At 35.0% G+C, this 22,929-nt stretch overlaps 1 protein-coding gene across 11 annotated transcripts in view; it reads left to right on the forward strand.

Annotated features, from left to right (window-relative positions):
- RGS7 (regulator of G protein signaling 7) overlaps window positions 1-22,929 on the forward strand; it is a 243,181-nt gene that overhangs the window by 163,203 nt on the left and 57,049 nt on the right. For all 11 annotated transcript variants that reach the window (XM_074351782.1, XM_074351784.1, XM_074351783.1 and 8 more), the window contains 3 exons: window positions 8,098-8,148; window positions 14,307-14,413; window positions 18,002-18,053. In XM_074351782.1, coding sequence (XP_074207883.1) covers window positions 8,098-8,148; window positions 14,307-14,413; window positions 18,002-18,053 — 210 coding nt within the window. The remainder of the gene's footprint in view (window positions 1-8,097; window positions 8,149-14,306; window positions 14,414-18,001; window positions 18,054-22,929) is intronic.

Here is a 22,929-nt window from a genome sequence, read left to right on the forward strand (position 1 = left end):
TTCATTGTTGGAGAAAAATATATGACAAAGTCGGATATGGTTCTAAATGTATGTAGAGTAGTTAAGAAATATTACACACTGGTGATTGAAGGAGCATGAAGGAATATAAGGTTTCTATCCTTTACTCAAACTGGTAAAATGGTAACAGTCATAGGTTGTGTTTTTATGTATATATAATGTAACTTTGTCATCAACTATGAAATGCTGTACAAAGTGATACTCTCAAAAACACTTAGGTAAGTGAAAATAAATTCTAAATAATGTTAATACAACTCATAGGATGGCAGAAAATAAATGGATACCAGAAAAACATGTTGGAAAAAAACAGAAAACAAAAAATAAAATGGCATACTTAAACTTAACATATTAATAATTACATTAAATATAAATTTTCTAACACACCGATTAAAAGACAAGGGTTGACACAGTAGACAAAAAACATGACCCAGCTACATACTCTCCACTAGGGACTAACTTTAAATATAACAATATAAGCAGGTTTATAGTAAAAGGGTGGAAAAAGTTATATCATATAAACGTTAATCAAAGAAAAGCTGGAGTAGCTATATTGAGTTTACACAAAGATGTTGGAAGTTGTAATAGGAGAACGGACATGGTGCTGTGAGATCCCAGGGAAGAACCTGTGTCTTTAATGGAGGAAGTTTTTCCAGCCAGAATACACAGTATTTGTAAAAGTTCAGAGTATGAAGCATCATGCTATGTATGGTTAAGGAACTTCAACTTGATGCTTTTGTTTTTAAGTTACAAAATCCAGACCAGAGAATGGTGGGACCTGACATTGAGAGGTAAAAAGTAAGTCAATCATAGAAGACCTTGCGGGCTGTGCAAGTTCATCAGACTATCCAGGTGCCAATGAGAAGGTCGTTGAAGACTTTTCATTAGATGACATGTATATGCAAATACACATTTTGGATGGTCCATTCTTACTTTGGTTCTGGTCACTTACAGCATTTCTGAGGGTTTAATATTAAAAGCCAAGGTAGAGATTTTAATGGAAACGTATGTGAAAAGCCTAGCACATCTTGAAGAAAAACTCCACAGATGTTGATTTACTCTTCCTTCCTATTGCATCTGCACTGAGGGGATTTTTTTAATTTATCAGTCAATCAGTATTTTCTTTATCTCATTCATCCCTCATAGAGACAATTAGACAGTTAGACATGGCCTATGTGTAGCTTTAAAAAGAAATATTGAGAACAGAATGCTCTACTAGTTTTTTCGTTATGACTAGCAGCTAGCATGTGGAATTGATTAATTTGATTAATCACTCAATCATTTACCATTGCAAAGTTCAAATATATTAACTAACTCCAAATACATAGTTATATTTGCATATCTTACATTTTTATTTATCACTTATTTCTTGTGAGTCCAAAGAACTTTAAAACTGGAAAAATAAATAAATGAAATAGTCCTTTACCGAGAACCTACGTCTCCATCCTGAGGAAACACTGCAAACTTATTCTTCTCTTAATTTTTTTTTTTACAGTGCTCTTTATCACAATAAAGGCTGCATCACAGAACCTTTTTCCCCTTCCTTCACCTCACTCCACAGCACTTCCCACAGTGACCCTCACCATCCTGAACAAGAGACACAAGTGTTGTTTTCTCAGAGGATGATTTGGAAGTAGCTGCCCTGGTTGGGTCAGTAATCATCTTGAGCTCTGAGAGAGGATGAGAAACAACCCTTAGAGTCATCTCAGGTTCCTTTTACCTTCTCATTATAGTCATTTTTGCTGCCTTGTTTTTGCAGCCTGTCTTTAAAGCTTCTTAGGCTTTGAGGAGACACTAAATCCTTGCTTTAAGTCTGAAGAGATCCTTTTATGGTTTATGGAGCTTACAGAACAAAGTTTAAAAATCCTGATAAACTCCCATGGTCATGATTAAATACCTGCTCAGAAACCAAGGGAGCTCTGCCCCATAACTAACTTTTTTCACTGTGCTTTGCCAGAAGGTAGGGAAATGTATTTCTACTCTTTTCATCTTCAGAGTACACTAGTAGTAATTGCTATGAATATTTGGACTTTTGTCTCTTTAATTTGCAAATGTAGGTTATGTTTACAAAGGTCAGTCTTTTGTGTGATTCTGCTTTTGGGTCAAGGGCCATAGAACTATGGAGTAAGAACCCAGAAGGCAAATGTGATCAACCGCATCATTTGCTTTTGCCATCACACCTACAAATGCCTTTAAGTGTCCTCTTCTCTACATTTTTAAAGCATTATACACCAAGGCTTAAAATGTGTTTCAGATGTACCAAAAGGAGTGATCTCTGTTTTCATTATTACTCTCCCATTAGTCTCTGAATTTCAGGATGCTATTAGCTATGGAAGATTGGAAGATGGGCTTTTACATTATAACTTTATCCAGTTTCAAACTGTGACCAGAAGGTAATTCTAATTCTATGAAAACTGGATAATCTTTTGTAAATAAAGCTGGTATATAAAAATCCAGCCATAACAATACTCAATTGGATGTTATTCATTTTAGAAAATAAACTATTTGCTTAAAAAGATTTACACCTGTGTGAAAACACACAATTGCACACCCACCAGGAGGTTCTTCTGAATGGCTCTCTCAGTGCACATAAAATGTGGCTTTATTCACATACACACAAAAATGTGTTCACGCTCTGCCTTTCAGGAATATAATTATTTCATAGAACAAAACACATTTGTATTTATAACAAAGCAAAATAACATGCTCCTTTCATTAACAATTTGACGTACTTTTGAGTTCCATCTCCTTTCTTTTCTGCTTTTTTTTTTTTTTTCTGATAGAAATACATAAGCTGAAGAACTGGAGGAAGCTGTAGTTTACACCTGTTGTTTTGTCTGCCAAGTACCCATTCTTGCTGGAAACTGTATCCATCTATGCATCCCCCAGCACAGCTATGTTTATGATCCCACCATTATAGGAATGAGGACCTTCCCGAAACTGAGACCTTCCATCGGAAATTAGGAATTGTGACTGCAAAATTTTAGCCTCCAACTACCTGCTGCCTTCAGTGAAGGAGATGTAAACCCAGGAACTGTGAGCCTTTATGACCCACTTTGTGAATCGGAAATGGCAAAGACTGGTTTTCACAGAGAAATAAGTCCAGAAAGGAACCAAGATAAGAGCAGGAGAGGAGATTCTGATGTTGTCAGAGTCCTGTTTCCATTTGTTTTTGATGCCCACATATATCCCTTCCCTTTGGTTCCAGGTACCTTTTAGTAAATTCCTTCATTTATTTGTTTATTTTTTTATGCTTCCCCCAAAGACTGTTCTTTGTAATCATAAGTGTCCTTATGATATAACTCAAATTTTATTGTTGCTATATTAATCTTAGATACTAGCAATTTCTTATTTGAAAATATCAGTGGAGATTCTTCAAAAAACCGAGAGTAGAACTACCATATGATTCAACAGTTCCACTTGTAGGTATTTATCTGAAGGAACAAAAAACACTGACTTGAAAAGATATCTGCTCCCTCAAGTTCACTGCAGCTTTACAATAGCCAATGTATGGAAACAGCCTAAATGTTCTTTGATGGATGAATGGAGAAGATATGGTTTCTGTACACAATAGAATATTATTCAGCCATAAAAAAGAAGGAATTTTTACTATTTGCAACACCACGGATGGACCTTGAGGGTATTCTGTTAAAGAAAATAAGTCAAACAGCAAAAGGCAAACACCATATAATCTCACTTATATGAGGAACCTAAAACAACAACAAAAACCCTACTCATAGATTCAGAGAACAGATAGGTGGTTGCTAGAGGCAGGGAGTGGGGGATAGATGGGAGAGTTGCTGTGAAGGGGGTCAAAAGGTACAGACTTACAGTTATAAAATAAGTAAGTCCTGGAGATATAATATGCAATGTATTGAATATAGGTAATAGTACTATATTGTATATTTGGAAGTTGCTAAGAGAGTAGGTGTTAAAAGTCCTTGCTGCAAGAAAAAAAACTTTGCTATTATTTCTGGTGGTGCTTGTTAACTGGACTTATTGTGGTGATGATTTCATGATATATACAAATATCAAATCATTATGTTTTACACCTGAAACTAATATAATGTTTTATGTCAATGATACTTCAATTGGAAAAAAAAAAAAAAAAAGAAGTCAGTGCCTTCCAGCCAAAGACCACCAGGAACCCACCTATGATTGAACAAGTCAAGCATATTATTCTGCAGTGAGAGAGAACACATACCATGGGGAAGCCAAGGGATGTCTCAGTAGCAAAATGCTAGAAATAATCTATTAGTGGATTTAGACACTGGATGCCTTATTGGATCCTCAGACCTGTCAGTGATCGTGCAGTTGCATTTAAGATAGAGTTGCCTGCGTCAGCAAGTAGGAACACGAGTAATCATCAGAAACAAAATGTTTTTAGATATTAGCAATTACTTTTTTAAAGATTAAGGGAAGATGTAGTTCATTCTTTCAGCTTTACAAATGGGTAATATGTCAGCTTACAAAAAAAAACTTTGTTTTTTAAATCTTAAAGAAATTATACAATTAAAAAAATTAAACTGAAAAACCTGTTTGCATGAAGAATTTTTTAAAAATTAATGACAATTAGAGATACACTGGGGTGTCATTAAATGCTGGATGGAAATCACTGTTAGAGCTAATTTTTCAGTGTTTTCGGTCCTTTGCACATAAAGTTCATGTCTATAAACATTGATCTATACCTTCAGTAAACGTTTAACGGTGGTCTGTGTTGTAGCACTTTGAAGAGAATGGGAGAAGTGTGATTAGTATTGTCTCTTCCCTCAAAGGGACTCTGCTTCACCCTACCGTCTTTCTTTTTTGTCCCTAAAACTGTAGGTCTACACCAGATTTTCATAGAAACTCAAGAAATGTTCTTTATATACTATTTAATGATGATGATGATGATAAACATGTAAATTCCTATTTCAAAGGACCGTGAATAATGTTGGGAAAGTATTTTCCAGATATATAGGTTGTCATATTTAGCAAGAGATCCTGAGAATAGTTATCTCATCAAAAACATGATTATTTATAGTATTTATTACATAAAATATATTTGATTGCCAGCACTGTGTCTGTGTGGCTCTGAGGGTTCAGCAGAGGTATTTAGACAGTTCTAAGAACCTACTTATTTTCCTGAAAGAAAAATATTGTAAAGGTCAATGTCTTTACCTCAGGAATATTTAGACCCCTTCCATGGTGTTGAAGAGCTGAAGTTTTTCATTAATAGCTTTAACAGAAATTACAAAAAGAAAGGTTTTAATTGGAACATTTTAGTTGCTTACAGAGTCCTTATAGTACATGTTTGCAAAATTTCACAATAGTTTTTCTTTTGGGGAACCTCAGTTTCAGGTTCAGGGTGTGGACGGCTGTAGTTGTCACTCGTAGCTGAGGTGTGCTTAATCTGTGGCGGGGCCACGGCCTGCAGTGGAAGTAGAGTAGGCGCCAGACACAGCCTAGTCTGGGTCTCGGCGCTCCTCATCAGAGTAGACTTGAGGAAGCCCCTTCACTACTCAGGTCCATAGCATGGGTGAGGAAATAATATTGATGTCTACTATTTTGTTGTTTCTTTGCTTTAATGATGGATGGAGCGGTGAAGTGATCATCTTGGAAAGGGAAAATTATCATTGCAGAGGGTGATTACAGTAGCTGAAAATTACATACCAGTCAACCATTCTTTGTACATGGATGCCATCATTTTGTAAACTCTCTTAGAGTAGGATATGGCAGAGGGGGTGGATCTTACTGTTTGTTCATCTATGTTTTTAACATTACTGATCACCTTTTGTATGTCAGGCACTGGTCTGGGTGTTTGAGATCCAAAAATGAATAACATACACCCCTACTTCAAGGAACTCATGGCGCAAAGGGGAAGACAGACAGAAATTAACAGAGGATGATAAAACCGTTGACAGGTGCAATGAGTGATGAGCATATTAATAGGACTTAGAGGAGAAAGAATTTATGTGATAAGGTGATGTAGGGGGTGAGCAGAGTAGGATTAATATATGAACTGAACTTTATGAAGTCAGTTGGGATTAACCGAAGGAAAGAGACAGAGACAGAGACAGAATAGTATGAACAAAGTCGTGGAAGTAAGAAACAATATGGCATGTGGAGAATTACGAGCAGTGTGTGACAACTTTTGCTTGTTTTTTTTTTGCTTGTTTTCATTTCAAAAATAGATCATGGAATTACACAATAATAAAACTTTCACTGCTTCTGCTAAGTAGAGAGAACACATAATTTTGTAACTCTAAAAGTGATATATGCCTCTAAGAATTCAAGACAGGAGTATGGGCATTGATCAGGGCTAAACTTTCCAGAGGCTGTAATTGAATTGACTTTTATTCTTAGGGTATTAGATACTGCCGCATCTCTTAGCTAGTTTCACATTGGAGCTAATCAATAGCTCTAATGCCAAAAAGATTTTTAAAGGAAAGAAGAAAGAAAAACCAAAAACCAAAACAAAACAAAACAAACTCCCAAATCCTGCATGTTACTCCAATGTCTTCAGAATAAACTCTAAAACGTTCTGGATATATACATTTGTACATGAAAATTTTAGCAGATCCACCCACGTATTTATTAATGCTGAGAAATTAAAGCTGAGAAATTGCTAGAAAGGAGCCATTCCCTCTTACACCCCCGTTGGCTGTGATACCATTGAATCAGTTCTCAACATGACTAGGATAGCACTCTTTCAATTTTGCTTCCATTAGATGCTGGAATGTTTTTCTCTTTCTCTGTCTCTACCTCGATCAACTTGGAGTTAAGGTCTATTCATCCACGATGCTCCTGGACTGGAAACTTTGAATCCACTTAATTCTCCCCCTGGCCAACCCCAGACCTAATTAGTTGCAGTGTCCTGAAACAAGTCTAATTTTGTCCTAATTTGTGCACTGAACTAGTTCAGGACCTTATACTTTCAATCCTGCATAACAACCAGTAGAAATGTTGGCTGCCCTGCCTCTTTTTTTTTTTTTTTTTTTTTTTTTTTTTTTTTTTTTGGATGGACCTAAGGCTCTAGACACACACTGCCAGTTACATTCCTTAAACTGGCTTTGAAAACATTACTCTTCTGCTCAAAAAAACATTGCATGTGTCTTTCTCTGCCTGACTTATAGAAAAAAACTCCAAATTCTTTAGCCTGGAATTCAAGACCTGCTAAATATACTGTGAACTCTGATTAGTTTCATGTTCCTATTATTCCCAGCACCTAGTATATAGAAAGTGAGCTGTAAGTGGTTTTTATGGACTGTTCTCTACTTTTTAACTTTGACACAAGTCTTTTCAGCAGCTAAATTTCCATCCTTCTTATACATTAAAATCGATCTCAAAATTACATTTTCTGCACACTCTCCCTCATTTCTCCTGTATGAAGTAAAAACATAGTCACTCATGTTTTTTATTCATCACACATTGTTAAGTTCTTGCTATGCTCCAGAGATACAAAGATGAGTATGATAACCCTGCTTCAAGATACGTAATCCTTCCAGTGAGATTCCGGGGAGAGTGCTGTAAACTCATTGGACAAAGGTGAAGGTTAAGGAACATCCTATTGTGTAAATGAATCTTGAGAGTCTTGAAAATAGTGGAAAGACCTTTCGGTCAAAGAGAATGGTACTAAAAAGACACGGGGGCTTGACACACACAGGAGTGCTCAAAAACTTGACAACACGTTTAGGCTGGCTTGAGGGTTGATACAGGGATGGAACAGGGACAACCAGAAATGAGACAGGGATCATCTTATAGAGTGTTGGTTACGCCATGCTAAGGATTGCGCTTGAAACATGTTAGGCACTCGATAAACATTCATTCAATGAACAACTCAATGAATCACTTTATCCACTCCTAGTATATTAAATCTTCATGCTTAAATATTTCATATTTAATAACTGACTAGTTTGCAGCTTGGCTCATTGAAGAACAATGTATTCAAAGTCTGTTTTCAATACTTCATATGTGGATGATCTTTCTATAACAATTAGACACATTTCTACTAATATGAGTGCCAAATGTTGAGTTCTTAAAGTTAACATTTATAAACAAATGTTCACATATATTTGTGTTCTCCTCTTTTTCTTTTTCCAGGGTCGGACATTGTTCAATGGTTAATAAAGAACTTAACCATAGAAGATCCAGGTAAATAAATCATTTTCCCATTGATAGAAGTACTTTCTTTGTGGTTTTAAGAAATGCATTTTCTCAGGGCTAATATGACAAGCAAGCAAACCTAAAAAATTATAATTATATTTAACTATGTTTTTCACATTTATATAGATCTTATGGTAGTAAACATACATTTAGCTAAATTTTATTTAGTTTACTTTTAAATTTTTTCAATATGTAATGTCCTGTTTTATAACATTTGATTCAGGTGATTGGTGACTTAGAATGATTGCACTGTATATATGCCCGTAAATAATTATACATATAATTTATAGCAAGTGATTATGAGATAATGAAATTTCTCTTCTGCAAACACATAGAACTAAATCTCATTAATTTATAATTTTGCCTTCAATCCATTTTTGCATAAGGTTGAAAACAATATTATTTGTAATCCCAATTTTTATTGGATTTTATGTTTTAATGCTCTTACTGAAGTCACGGACTCATTCATTGTGGGGGACATCATGTCTATTATGCAACACAAAACAAATGTCCAGAGTTTGGGAACAGTTTACCAGCCCACATTTTCATTGCCTTGGAATACATTCCTAATTGTGAGGAATTTCATGACTTAAAAAATATATCATGTAAGAGCCTTCGTGTGTGGCAAACAATTCACATCACTGAAATAAAAATAAGATGTGATTTGTTTAGAGAAGATGCAGAAAAAAAAACCATAAAAACTGGGATTACAGTGGCTGAGAATGGCATAGTAGAGAAAGATGGCGATACACTGACTACACAACATACTACTCCTTTGATTAGGACGAAAAAAAATACAGCATGGCTTTTGCTCCCTCCTCCTCTGGTGCCTCTGGTGATTACCGCATTAGAATGGTTTAGAAGTAATAGTATATGGATGCAGAGTTTTTATTTTTCCTCAGTTTGAGCTAACTTTATAAGATCATGCCATCAGAAAATATAGATCTAATTGTGTACGGAAATGTCTGTGTATCCCCTGCTCATTTGGTACATGATCTTTTTAAATCCTTATCCTATTAAACAGGACTAAAACGAGTAAGTAAAGGTGAAGCAGCTACTGCCAACATCAAATTATTACTAGGTGAAAAGAGGAGATGATTTTGGGGAAAGGAAGCAATGGTCTTGCCAAGTTTACCTTTCGGCCTCACCTCAGTAATATTCCTGACTTTATAAACTGTAGCACCAGACATAAGATCTCAGTGCTAAAAAACAAACAGACAAACAAAAAAAAAAACCACTCCGATAGTCATTGATAACCAAGGAACTACTGATTTGCAAAGAACGTCATTTCTCAAAAAGTGAAGTAGATTCAAAAGAGTATTTCTTTCATAGGTTAAGAGTGAAAGTGTAGTTTAGTAATAGTCTGAGAAGCAGAGAAAATATACATGTATAATAAGCTGGTAAGAAACATTCATTGTATATAATTTGCACATGAAGTATCATTTTAGCTAAAATGTGTATGAAAAACTGATTTTATTTGCTTACTCAACAGTTTAAGGAAGTTGTAAAACTTCATTAGAAGGTGTACATATAAGATAAAATCAATCATGTTCAGGAAAGAACATTCATGTTTTTTAACCATATTTATGACAGGCTGAAAAAATTACTTTTTAGTTGGATGGTTTGTTTTCTAGAATGAACTAGCTCACCATCCTTGGAGTGAATAATCGTGTGCTGTATTTTAAGAAGCATTGATGTAAGAAGCATTAATGATTGTTCTGAAAATAAAACAGGTTTTGCACACAAAAAATGACTCAATCTGGCAGCGTATTTCTAACTAAATATGGTCAAGAATGTAGCTGGCATCATGAAAGTTACTTTGATGGCTGCATGTGTAAAATTAATCTTACCATTTTAGAACTGCTCATGAAAAGAAACTAAGTAGTTATTATAAAGCTAGGTATAATTTTCACTTCATTAACTCTCTGAAGGTATTTAAAATTAAAAAAAGAAAGTCATGTCAGGCTTCTCTCTTTGTTTAGTTGGTGGTCAAGTGGTTGTCTGACGACTTCTAGGGATTATTTGAAGTTCTAAGTGTCAATAATTTATAGAAAGATAATTTTGTCACAAGTTGGAAGAAGAATCTACTGCCTCTGTATGGGTGCCTGTTCTGGTGATCTATTTGGAGATGGAGGGAGGTTTCCATGATTTTCAGGGACCTCTGAGGGAAGAGGGTTATATAATTTAACACTAATATATATTTATATATACATACCAAATTTTTTTATCCAATCATTCATGTTTGTGTCTTCAGTTTCTTTCATCATTGTCTTATAGTTTTCAGTGTACAGGGATTTCATCTCCTTGGTTAAATTTATTTCTAGATATTTTGATCTTTTTTGATACAGTTGTAAATCTTACTGTTTTCTTCATTTCTCTTTCTGATAGTTTGTTAGTAGTTTATAGAACACATGTTTCTGTATATTAATTTTATATCCTGCAACTTTACTGAATTCATTCATTAGTTCTAATAGGTTTTTGTGTGTGCTTGTGTAAACTGCAAACAGTGATAGTTTTACTTCTTCCTTTCCAATTTGGATGTCTTTATTTCTTTTTCTTCCCAAATTGATGTCACTAGGACTTCAATACTATGTTAAATAAAAGTTGTGAGAGTGGGCATCCTTGTCTTGTTCCTGATCTTAGAGGGAATGCTTTAAGCTTTTCACTTTTGAGTATGTTAGCTGTGGGTTTGTCATATATGACCTTTATTATTTTGAGATACATTTCCTCTGTACCCACTTACTTAAACATTTTTCACAAATGGATGTTGAATTTTGTCAAATATTTTTTCTGCAACTATCAAGATGTTCATATGATTTTTATCCTTCATTTGTTAATAAGATGTATCACATCAGTTGATTTGCAGATGTTGAACTATCCTTGCGTTCCTGGAGTAAGTCCCATTTGATTCTGATATATGATTCTTTTAATATACTGATGGATTCAGTTTGCTGAATTTTGTTGAGAATTTTTGTTTCAATGTTCACCAAGGATTTTGTCTTGTAAATTTATTTTTTGTGATGGCCTTGTCTGATTTTGGTATCAGGGTAATGCTGGCTTCATAAAGTGTGTTTGGAAGGTTTCCCTCCACTTCAGTTTTTGGGAAGAAGTTGAGAAGGATAGGTATTAAATCTCCTTTGAGTGTTTTGTAGAATTCATCAGTAAAAATCGGCTGGTCCTGGGCTTTTGTTTGTTGGGAGATTTTTTTTTATTATGGGTTTATTTTTTATACTACTAATCAGCCTATTCAGATTTTCTATTTCTTGATTATTCAGTCTTAGAAGATTGTAGGTTTCTTGAAATTTATTCATTTTTTCTAGATTGTCCAATTTGTTGGCATATAATATTTTATAGTAGTCTCTTATGATTCTTTGTGTTTCTGTGGTATGAGTTGTAAATTCCCCTCTTTCCCCTCTGATTTATTTATTTGAGTCCCCTCTATTTTTCTTGGTTAGCCTAGCTACTTTGTTTATTTTGTTTATCTTTTCAAAAACACATCTCCTATTTTCATTGATATTTTGTACATTGTTTTTAGTCTCTTATTTATTTCCATTCTGATCTTTTTAATTTCATTTCTTTTACCAATGTTGGCTTTGTTTGTTCTTTTTATAGTTCCTTTAGGTATAAAGTTACATTGTTTTTTTTGAGGTTTTATTGTTTTGAGGATTGTTTTGCTATGAACTTCTCTCTTTGAGCTGCTTTTCAGCATCCTGTAGATTTTAGTATGTCATATTTGTTTTCATTTGTCTTCAGGTATTTTTTTTCTTTGATTTCTTCTATTATCCATTGATGATGGTTCAGTAACATTTTGTTTAATCTCCATGTCATCATGTTTTTCTCTTTTTTCCCATGTGATTGATTTCCAGTTTCATACTATTGTGGTCAGAGAATAACTCAGCTTGGTATAATTGATAATTCACAGCTTGATATAATTTCAATCTTCATGAATTCATTGACACCTGCTTTGCAACCTAATATGTGATCTATCCTGGATATTGTTCCATGTGCACTTGAGAAGAATATCTATTCTGCTTTAGGATGGAACATATATATCATAGGAATACATCTCCTGAGTCAATCTGATATAATGTGTCATTTATTTCTACTGTTTCCTTATTTTCTGTCTAGATGATCTATGCATTAATTTAAGTGGGGTGTTAAAGTCCCCTACTATTGTTATATTGCTTTCAGTTTCTCCCTTTAAGTCCATTAATATTTATTTCATATATTCTGGTGCTCCCCTGTTGGGTTCATATACATTTATAAATGTTATATATTTTTGTTGAATTGATCTCTTTATCATTATGTAATATTCTTATTTGTCTTTTATTACAGTTTTTGTTTTAAAGTCTATTTTGTCTGATATGAGTATAGCTACTCTCCATGTCTTTTATTCTTTTTTTCTTTTTTTCTTTCTTTTTTTATTGAATTATAGTCAGTTTACAATGTTATGTCAATTTCTGCACAATGTTATGTCAAGTTCAGCACAATTTTTCAGTCATACATGAATATACATATATTCATTTTCATATTCTTTTTTCACCATGAGCTACTACAAGATCTTGTATATATTTCCCTGTGCTATATAGTATAAACTTATTTATCTGTTCCAAATATACCTGTCAGTATCTACAGATCTCGAACTCCCAGTCTGTCCTTTCCCACCATCCTTCCCCCTTGCAACCACAAGTTTGTATTCTATGTCTGTGAGCCTGTTTCTGTTTCATATTTAAGTTCATTTGTCTTCTTTTTTTTTATTTTTTAGATTCCACATATGAGTGATATCATATGGTATTTTTCTTTCTCTTTCTGGCTTACTTCACTTAGAATGACATTCTTCAGAGACATCCATGTTGCTGCAAATGGTACTCTCCATTTCTTTTTATTTCCATATGCATGAATTATCTTTTTCCATTTCTTCATTTTAAGTCTGTATGTGTCCTTTCTTCTGCAGTGAGTCTCTTATAGGCAGCATATAGATAGGCCTTGCATTTTAATCCATTCAGTCACTTTGTGATTATTGAATTTAGTCCATTTACCTTAAAGTAATTCTTGATAATCATGTACTTTTTGCCATTTTGTTAATTGTTTACTAGCTGTTTTTATAGTTCCTCTCTATTCCTTTCTTTTTCTCTTTTTCTCTTCTCTTGTGTTTTATTTTCTTCAGTATTATGTTTAGATTCTATTCTCATTTTCTTTTGTATATTTACTACAAATTTTTTTCTCGTGGTTATCATGAGATTCACATATGACATCCCGTTTAAGTAATAAGCTGTTATAAGTTGGTTGCAACTTAAGTTTGAACACATTCCAGAGCTTTATGTTTTTAACTGTTCCCCCATAAACTTTTTAACTCATAATGACACATTTTACATTTTTTATTTTATGCATCCCTTCCCTAATTATTATATTTTTAGTTATTTTTACCTATTTGTCTTTTAATCTTTATGCTTGCTTTATAAGTGATTGATCCACTACATTAATATATATTTATCTTTCCCAGTAAAATGTTTTACTTTTGTATGTTTTCTTACTATTAATTAGTGCAATTTCTTTTTAGCTTAAAGAAATCTCTAATATTTCTTGTAGGGCTGGTTTAGTGGTGATGAGCTCCTTTAGCTTTTGCCTATCTGGGAAAATCTTGATCTCTTCTTTAATTCTGAGTGATAATTCTTGGTTAGAAGGTTTTTTTCCCTTGAGCACTCTGAATATGTCATCCACTTCCTTTGGCCTGCTGAAAAATCTATGATAGCCTTATGTAGTTTCTTTTTGTATGTAACAAGTTATTATTCTTCTGCTGCTTGTAGGATATTCTCTTTATCCTTAACTTTTTAAATTTTTCATTATAATGTGTCTTGGTGTGTGTCTCTTTGAGTTCATCTTATTTGGAACTCTCTAGACTTCCTGGACCTGGATGTCTGTTTCTTTCCCCAGATTAGGGAAATTCTCATCTACTATTTCTTCAAATAATTTTTCTGGCTCTTAATCTCTCTCTTCTCCTTCTGGGATGGAAGGCTTTTCAGGATGCTGAGGATTCCAGTGCAAGAATGTGCTTAAAAAGAAAATAGATAAAATTCTATATGCCTATAAATCAACAATTTTAAGGGAGCTTTTATCTGTACTTTTTGTTTGTTTTCATGAAACAGTGGAGGCACTCCATTTGGGGACATTAATGGCTGCCCATGGCTACTTCTTTCCAATCTCGGATCATGTCCTCACACTCAAGGATGATGGCACCTTCTACCGGTTTCAAGTAAGTTTAATAAAAATATACTATACCATACCAGTAACATATAGTTCTGCATTTTGATTATTTTTTCAGAAATTTTGAAAATTATATTTTACTTTGACTTAAGCTAGTTAGAATCTAATTAATGAGCAATTTGTGAAAAGCTAAATTATGTGTTGATTAGAGTTATATTTTATATAAAAAGCTTGAGAAAAATTCAGAGTGATTTAATGGAATTAAATGGGAGGATTTCATCTTTCAGTTACATTTAGCTACTAGGAAAGAAGTTGAGGGACATAACTAAAGTTATTATACTCTGGACCCCACATAATCCAGAGCCACCTGCAGTCCAAGCAAACACTCATGTGAACACTTGAAGATCAATGGTAGAATTTAGCTAATAAATACAAATCCTCTACATGTCTGAGACCTTCTACAAGCCTGTGAAGACTGACATGCATGATGCTTTGCTTGCGTATGGACATCTGAGACAAGAGGACACCTTAGATAACTTATAAACTGACAAGAGTTCTTCTAGGTCATTTTCAAATGAGACAGATGCCTTTATTCTTTCAGGAAAGGACTGTGGACTCTCTTTGGTCATTGAGCCTAGAGTTGACACTTGAGATCACAGTGATTTACTGGAAGTGTATTCTACATTTCATTAGACATTATGGTTCATTAGTAACTGACTAGTGGATAATGGCATATAAAATTAAGGCACAGAGCAGCTTCAAAATGGCAGAATAGAAGGACATGGAGCTCACCCTCTCCCACAAATGCATTAAAAATACATCTACATTCTGGAGAAAAGGAGAGACTGGTTTTAAAGAGCTTTAGAACAAAGCAAGGGGGTGGGTGCAAATGTTAAATTAATTACATCACTACTAGATACAGGCAGAACATTATCAAGTTCAGTAGGCCTAAATCAATGATAGATGATGATCTTTTAAATTACATAAATTAATGTTAAATATTAAATGTTAAATATTTTAATGATACATCCACATTTGAAATAGGATCTATATATGACATAACTGTACATCTAATAACTATACAATCTTAAAACCAAGATTTAAAAAACAAACAAAAGAAATTCCAGAATACTCAAGGATAATTGAATTCCTGCTTCAATGTCTACCAGAGCATTAATCAGTCTATATTTGAAAAGCTCCAATAATAGAGAACTGCTTATTATTTAGGGTGTTCACATCCATATTTGCATTGGCTCCAAGCAGGATTAAATTCTTTATTACATTGAAGTGAAATTCAGCTCCTTGGAAGGATTTTTAAAATCATGAATTAAAATAGGAAACTTGCAATATTGTGTTTACAATTCCTCCAATGAGTGATTGAGAGTCTAATTATCATTTGAAATCTGAAGAAGCTTCGGGGCATGAGTTTGTCTCAAACAGAACTGACTGGCATGCTGCAGTATGTAAATTTGTCTCAATTTTTCAGTTGTGATTTTTGTACTTACTGTACGTTTACAATGGTGTAATTATCCCCTCTTAACTGAAATTGAAGTCTGACATGATTATCCAGGTTACTTTCATGACTTTCATCACATTAGTATATGTGCCAAAGATTACTTACTGATGGCTAGGTAGTTTGGGATCAGTTTCATAGCTAAAGAAGCCAACTCTGAAAGGCAGAAAAACTCATTCATTAAAATGTCCTAAAGTCTAGTTGAACTGTAAAAGTAAATTTTTAAATTCCAACAGACCATAAGGGTTTGTTATTCTTTAAATTATCTTTTACTATAAATCAAAATATTCTTCCTAGAAAAAAAACATTGCAATATTAGTGAAGAGCATTGATTTTATGCCATTTCCACATAGTTTCACAGGATAAAATAGCTTCATCCATCTACTTTTACAGTCAGGAAACTTTCACTAAAGCGAATGATAGGAAAATAAAGAAAAATTGTAAGAATGCAGCTGAAAACATTTCTGGTGGTTTTGAGGAAAAAAGTATGTGTCTGACCACTCTGACTAGAGTATATATTTTAAAATTAGACAAAAAGATATGCATGCATGTGCACACACAGAGAAACACACTCATCTCCTAAAATAAAGAAGCAACCCAAAGGGAATAACGCATTCTATGAGAAGTATCTCAGAAACCAGCATCCACATGAAATGATGATTTTAAGTACTTTGTTTCTCTGTGGTTTCCCTAGAGCAGTGACCCAATTTTACCCTCAAAGCTCCATCTCGCAAGGAGTTAAGTGGGATTCAGTTGCAAGGAGAGGGTGCTATTTAAAGCCTTGATATCCGCTTTTATCTAGTGTTTCAACTTTCTTACCCGCTAAATTTCTTCTGTCACTTTGTTCACATAGATACAAAACTAGTATAAGTAGCCTTCTTTATGACACTGGAGTAATTCCCAAGGAAGAGAAGAGGGTATATCAAATCCCCTGGGAGTCCTGAGTAGTCTTTCTCAAAGATTCAAATAGTTCTCCCCAGTTACCGTTACCCATTTCCTCTCCATGTGAACCCCTCCTCTAGAAGGTAGAATTATCAAACAGGTAATCAGAGATTACCCCACATATGCATGTTCTATGCAAATTGTTCATATAATTGACTAAGAAGTATAATTAAGCCCGCAAGGCTGATGTCTGCAGTCACTGGTCCATTGAATGCCAGAGTCATCATCATCCAAGGGAACAGTCTGAAAGAGTAGACAGGTAGTCATGGAGATTCCTCAGGGTCCAGAGCCAAGCGTGTCCAGCTAGCAGGGCTAGAAAAACCCCATTAGAAAATATGAAATGCTGATGATAGTAATTGGGTTTTCCCGATAAGACATTTTCTCTGTAGTGTCATCAGTCATTTTCAACAATTTCACCAAATTATATTTGTCTATTGTTAAGCAATCAACTAAGACACTATTAGCTATTTTTGTATTATATTTTAATTAACCTTTTTATTGAAGTATAGTTAATTTACAATATTGTGTTAGTTTTAGTAAAGGACATCATTAGTTTTTTTTAAAAATGATCTCTGACTTGTGAAATTTAAATATTTAGAGCAATAAGTGTCTCTATGAACAAATTTTTTTTAAGTGACAGGGAAAGGTTGTTTTAATCTAGTTAGATAATGTTGAGAGCTGCATTATATTATTAATAGAGCCAGGGAAATGATTTCCAGATCTTAAGGAAAGATTCTGACAGTTGAGCTTCTGGATCTACTGAGGGCAATGATGAAATACATGAATCATAAAAAATAATTTGCTGTGTTTAAATAAATTTCATCATGAGTTTTATTGAATATAATACTCTTCTTTCAGTCTTCATGAATTAACAGTTTTTGTTTGAATAATGCAATCAGTCATTCTACCTTTATGTCAGTTGATATAAAATTGTAGCAAATGTACACAGTTTTAAATATCTTCTGATTCTGCACATATTTGGAGGCTGAACAACTGCTTAGTAAAGTAAATGTGAAAAAAAAGCCTTATAGTGCCCCGCTGGGTACTTTTTCTGGATTATATAACATACATTGTTAGCAAACTATTCTAGATAATTGATGAAGATAAACACAGCTCATAAACCAGGAACTCCACTAATTCTTTATGTGCCTAACCTAGGTTCCACTTTTTTTCATTCTGCAGACACCCTATTTTTGGCCATCAAATTGTTGGGAGCCGGAAAACACAGACTATGGTCAGTGCAATATCTCTTCATTTTATTATTAACACCCAGTATTTATGGATGAACACACATGCTTGCATTTTATTGTTTGTCACTGAGAAAAGAAAACCACAATTCTCAGTATGGGACTAATATTTCTAACATTGAATTTATGAATGGCCTTGTTTGGAAAGTCACCAAATCTGGTGGCAGCTTTTTTCATGTTATAGTGGCCCCTGCGACTATTTAAATTAAAAAAAGTTTAATTCTGAATAGATTAACAAGTTGTAAACAGGCTTGAAAGGGTTATTATTATTTTTCCATAGCACCTTGGTCTGCTAGAAAGAGCAGCAAAGGGGCTCAGAGAGCCCGAATTTTAGTTCACCTCTCCCTGTTAGCTGTGATTTGTGGTAAGTCCCTTGCCTTTCCAGATTCCATTTTTCCCACTATTATTTGAGGCATCCTGTGATTCTGTAAGCAGATGGTTGTGTTAAACATGGAAAGGCCAATTGCAAGCAAAATAAAAGATACAGCAGGAAATTTAATCATAGTGAATCAGGTTCAGTCAACTTAGACTGAACCTGATTCGGCAGACATGATTTTAGTTAAGCTCTTCCAGAAACTGGGCCCCTTATAAGTAGTCATCTTCTTACATCTTCCTGAAAGCTACAGTTTTCAAAGATAATATCACATGGTTTTCGAATGTCATTTCTACAAATATTTATTAAGGATTTGTTCCGTAGCCAAGTGCCGTCGTAGGTGCGGGGATGACAAGGAGACTGAGTTCATCTACACTGTTGGGTAATTCATAGACTAGATGAGAAGAGAGAATTATACAGAAGGAGTTGCTGTGAGGTGCTCAGTGAATACAGCAGTGATATGTGTAAAATATCTGGAAGCTTAAAGGAATGAGAGAGTGACTTCATTTTTCCAAAGTGATTTCACAAAAGAGCAGAGGGCATTTGAGTTGGATTTTAAAGAAGGAGGGGAGGTTTTGCAGGAAACAAGGCAGGGAAGGATTTGAAGCAGGGGGACAGCATATTCAAAGACAATGAGAAACTTCATGGAAATCTGACTTTCTTTGGCCTTGCTCCTGGAGAGACATTTTGTAAGAAAACCATAGGAAAGTCCTTAGAAAACCAATGGAGTTTTCCTTCATTTCTGTCATTTCAGAAACTTAATTTCAAGTTCATCCAGGGGTGACCAGGTGCCAATCAAAGATTCAAACTAACATAACTTACGGAAGACAATCCAAAGCCAGGATACTTATTGATGAATAGAGAGAATAGGTGATTCATTTCCAGGAGTGGGGATGTTGATATTTTCTTCATCCCAGGCACACATTCTTCAAAACTGAGGCACTTAGAGAAGGATGATAATTTAAAACAAAAACAAAAAACCTGCTGATTTGTGGATCTGAGTTGGAGAACTTTGCAGAGTATTTTGTCCAGCCTGGGATGTTACCTGGGCATTATTTCACCAAAGAGTATGAATGTCTAGCGGAGGAAACACTTGCACAGCTGGGAAGCAGCTCATGGAGAAAACCCAGGTGTTGGAGGCAGGCAGACCTAACCTCGGATACTGTCGCGATGGCGCACCAAATGTGTGACTTTGGTGCGAGCCATGTAACATATCTGAGCATCAGTCTGCTCTCTTTTCAGACAGAAATAATAATACTGACTTTCTAAAGTGGTTGAAATAGTCTAAATTAACAAGTATTGGTCCTCTCACACTTAATGAATCAAAATTGTTTTCACTCACCATCATTATTGCCTGACAGATACACTGCCTCTGTTCCTCGCAGAAAAGCAAATTCTTATCCTCAGTGTTTGCTCTATCTATCTTTTGTGTCCTTCATAAATATGTTAGTGTTCACAATTGCAGTTCATGTTTCATCACTGCACAGTAGATTAATGTTTCAGTGGTAAGCTTGTGGAAATGGCATGGCTTACATAGAAAACCATTTACAGAACATCCCTCAGAGTCCGCCATCTCAAAATTATTAATGTCATTCAGTTTCACATTAACTCTTAATTGGTGTCTCTTTCAGAGGGAATTATCTTCTAAACTTTCTCCCCAAACCTGGAGAGCTTGCAATTTTTTAGCTAAAAATAGGCGTAGTCTTTATTATTATATTTGTTTTCCCCCTGAATAAACATAAATCTGTTCATGTCTCGGTTGCTTGTATCCTATACAAGTGAAGAATAAAACAATTATTCAATAAGAGGTTATGGGAAAAAAAGAAAAGAAGTGAAAAGATAATGATCTCAGACACTGTACCACTCCTGCAGGCAATGATGTCTTCTGTGGTTTTTCTTTTTAGGTGCAAATAAGTTATAGCAGCAATTCAAATTATCCAACTTTGAATTTCCCACCGCCATTTGTTTAAAGAACATTTGTGAAGCATGGACGCCTGCTGATAAAAAGGGTGTTGATACTGTGATGTCGTGAGGTTGTGAGGCCCAAAGCACAGAGATTACTTATGATGTCTTTTCTGAGACAGCTTGGGGCAGACAGGAATGTATTGCTTCAAGCAGTTTTAAAAAATGGTTTATTTTATTCTATTAGCATCCAATGTCTGTTTCCATCTCAACTTATTAGGTAGCTCCTGCAAAACATAAACCTCCATAGGTCAGTTTATATGGAGAAACATTTTCCCATGGTTTTCTTGGTTTTGTAGAAAAATAGAATATGTTGATCATGTTTAATGGTCTATCTGTGCCTTTATAGTTAAAGTGAGTTTCTTATAGACAGCACATTGTTAGACGTAGTTTGTTGTATATTCTGACAGTCTTTGTCTTTTAATTGTTACATGTAGATCATTCTGATTTAAATTATTAATATTGTTGGATTAATATATATCATATTGGTAGCTGTTTTCTACTCATTTCCCTTTTTCTTTGTCTCTATTTTTTATTTTTTTGCATCCACCCTTTTTCTGCCATCACTGATTTTAACAGAGCATTTTATATGATTCAGTTTTCTCCTCTAAGTGTATCAACTTATACTTCTTTATAAATTTTTAAGATTGCCCTAGAGTTTTAAATGAAAATTTGATGTCATTCTTATCCTTTGTCCTCTGCATGTAAAGTGTTCCATCCTATCCCTACCCCAGCCTCTTTCAAGGTTTTCCCTTTGTCTTTGATTTTCTGCATTTAGAATAAGATGTATCCGGGTACAGAGTTTTGGGCATTCCTTCTGCGTGGTGTTGTGTGAGCGCCCTGGATCTGTGGTTTAATGTATGTGTTGGTGTGCTAGGTGACTTCAACAGGAGCAAGAACAAAATTTTTCTCCCAGTTGTGGGAGTTGGACACCCATGACTGCGGTGCTGGCAGGTCCGCTTTCTCCTAGGCCTCTCCCCTTGTCTCGCAGAGGCCGCCTTCTTGCTGTGCCCTATCAGCGTTTTCTCCGTGCATGCAGATCCCTGGTGTCTTCTCTTCTTATAAAGACTCCCATCATATCGGATCAAGGCCTCACCCTTATGACCTCATTTAACTTTATCTCTTTAAAGGTCCTATCTCCAAATACAGTTTCATTCTGAAGTTACTAGATGTTAGGGCTTCAACAGACGCATTTGGCAGGGCCGCTATTTAACCCATAACAATGTTCATTATTAATTTGGCGGAAACTCTTTGTAAATATTGCCTCAAGGATTTCTGCTGCTCTTTTCTTTGTCCTCCTTCTGCCATTCCCATTGTGTGTGTGTGTTATATCTGTTGTGGCTGTTCCACAGCTCTTGGGTATTCTATTCTCTCCTTTTCATTCTTTCTTCTCTTTGTATGTCAGTTTTGAAAGTTTCTATTGATACGTCTTCAAGCTCGCTGATTCTTTCTTCAGCCGTGTCCAGTCTGTTGATGAGCCCATCAAAGGCATTCGTCATCTCTGTCACAGGGTTTTGATTTCTTGTGATTCTTTTTTGATTTTTTGTAAGTTCAGTCTCTTGGCTTACATTACTCATTTGTTCTTGCATATTATTTGCCTTTTCTGTCGAGCCTTTAGTATATTCATTGTAGTTGTGTTTAATTCCACATCTGATCATTCCCAAATGTCTTCAGTATCTCAAGTCAGCTTCTCATGCTTGCTCTGTCTTTTCAAACTGTGTTTTCTGCCTTTGAGCAGTGCCTTTTAGTTCTTGTTGAAAGCAGGAGATGACGTACCAAATGAAAGAAACTGAGGTCAGTGGGACTTATATGTGAAGCTTCATGTTTATCTTTGTTTACTCTTTTCTGTCACTGTATGTTTTAGAAGCTAAAATTTCCTCTGGTATCCTTCTTTTGTCTCCCCTATTGTCTCTGGTTTCCCTAGATACTTCTTCTGACATAAGTTCTGAGACATGCAGGTTTTTTTTTTTTTTTTCCTGCTACTTCTGTTACTATACAGAAGCCTTATTGATGTGGTGGTGAGTGTGTATGGGGAAGCATTGTAGAATCCCATGACTAGGTCTGAGGTTTTCAGTGAGCTTGTGCCCCTGAGCTATAACCTTCACAAGTGCCCCTTGGTTGTTTGAGAGTTTTTTCCCCTTTTAGGTGAGAAGGCACTTGAACTGATTATTTCTCTTCCCCTTGCTGGAAGACGGCACTGGACTGGGATCGATATTTCTCTTCCCCCAGGCAGTTTAGACTCTGGTATAATCCAGTTTATTAGGCTCCATTATTATAGTTTCCCCTAGGCCAACTTCATAAAAAGGAGCAAAATGTTCCAGCTATGTTTCAGAATGGTTACTCTTTCCCTCCTTTTGTGGAAGCACGAGGGAATTTTTCACAGATCCTCACTGTGAGAACCTTGCAGGGCTTCAGTAAAACTCACAAATATGTGGTAGCCCCCCCAAGATTCTCCCCATCCCCTTTTTAATGCTCTGACTTGTTCTCACTGGGCCTACAACAGTTAGTCAGTTACAGTTTAAATTTTC

Source organism: Camelus bactrianus, chromosome 23 (genome assembly GCF_048773025.1).
Source record: "Camelus bactrianus isolate YW-2024 breed Bactrian camel chromosome 23, ASM4877302v1, whole genome shotgun sequence".
NCBI classification, from domain to species: Eukaryota; Metazoa; Chordata; class Mammalia; order Artiodactyla; family Camelidae; genus Camelus; species Camelus bactrianus.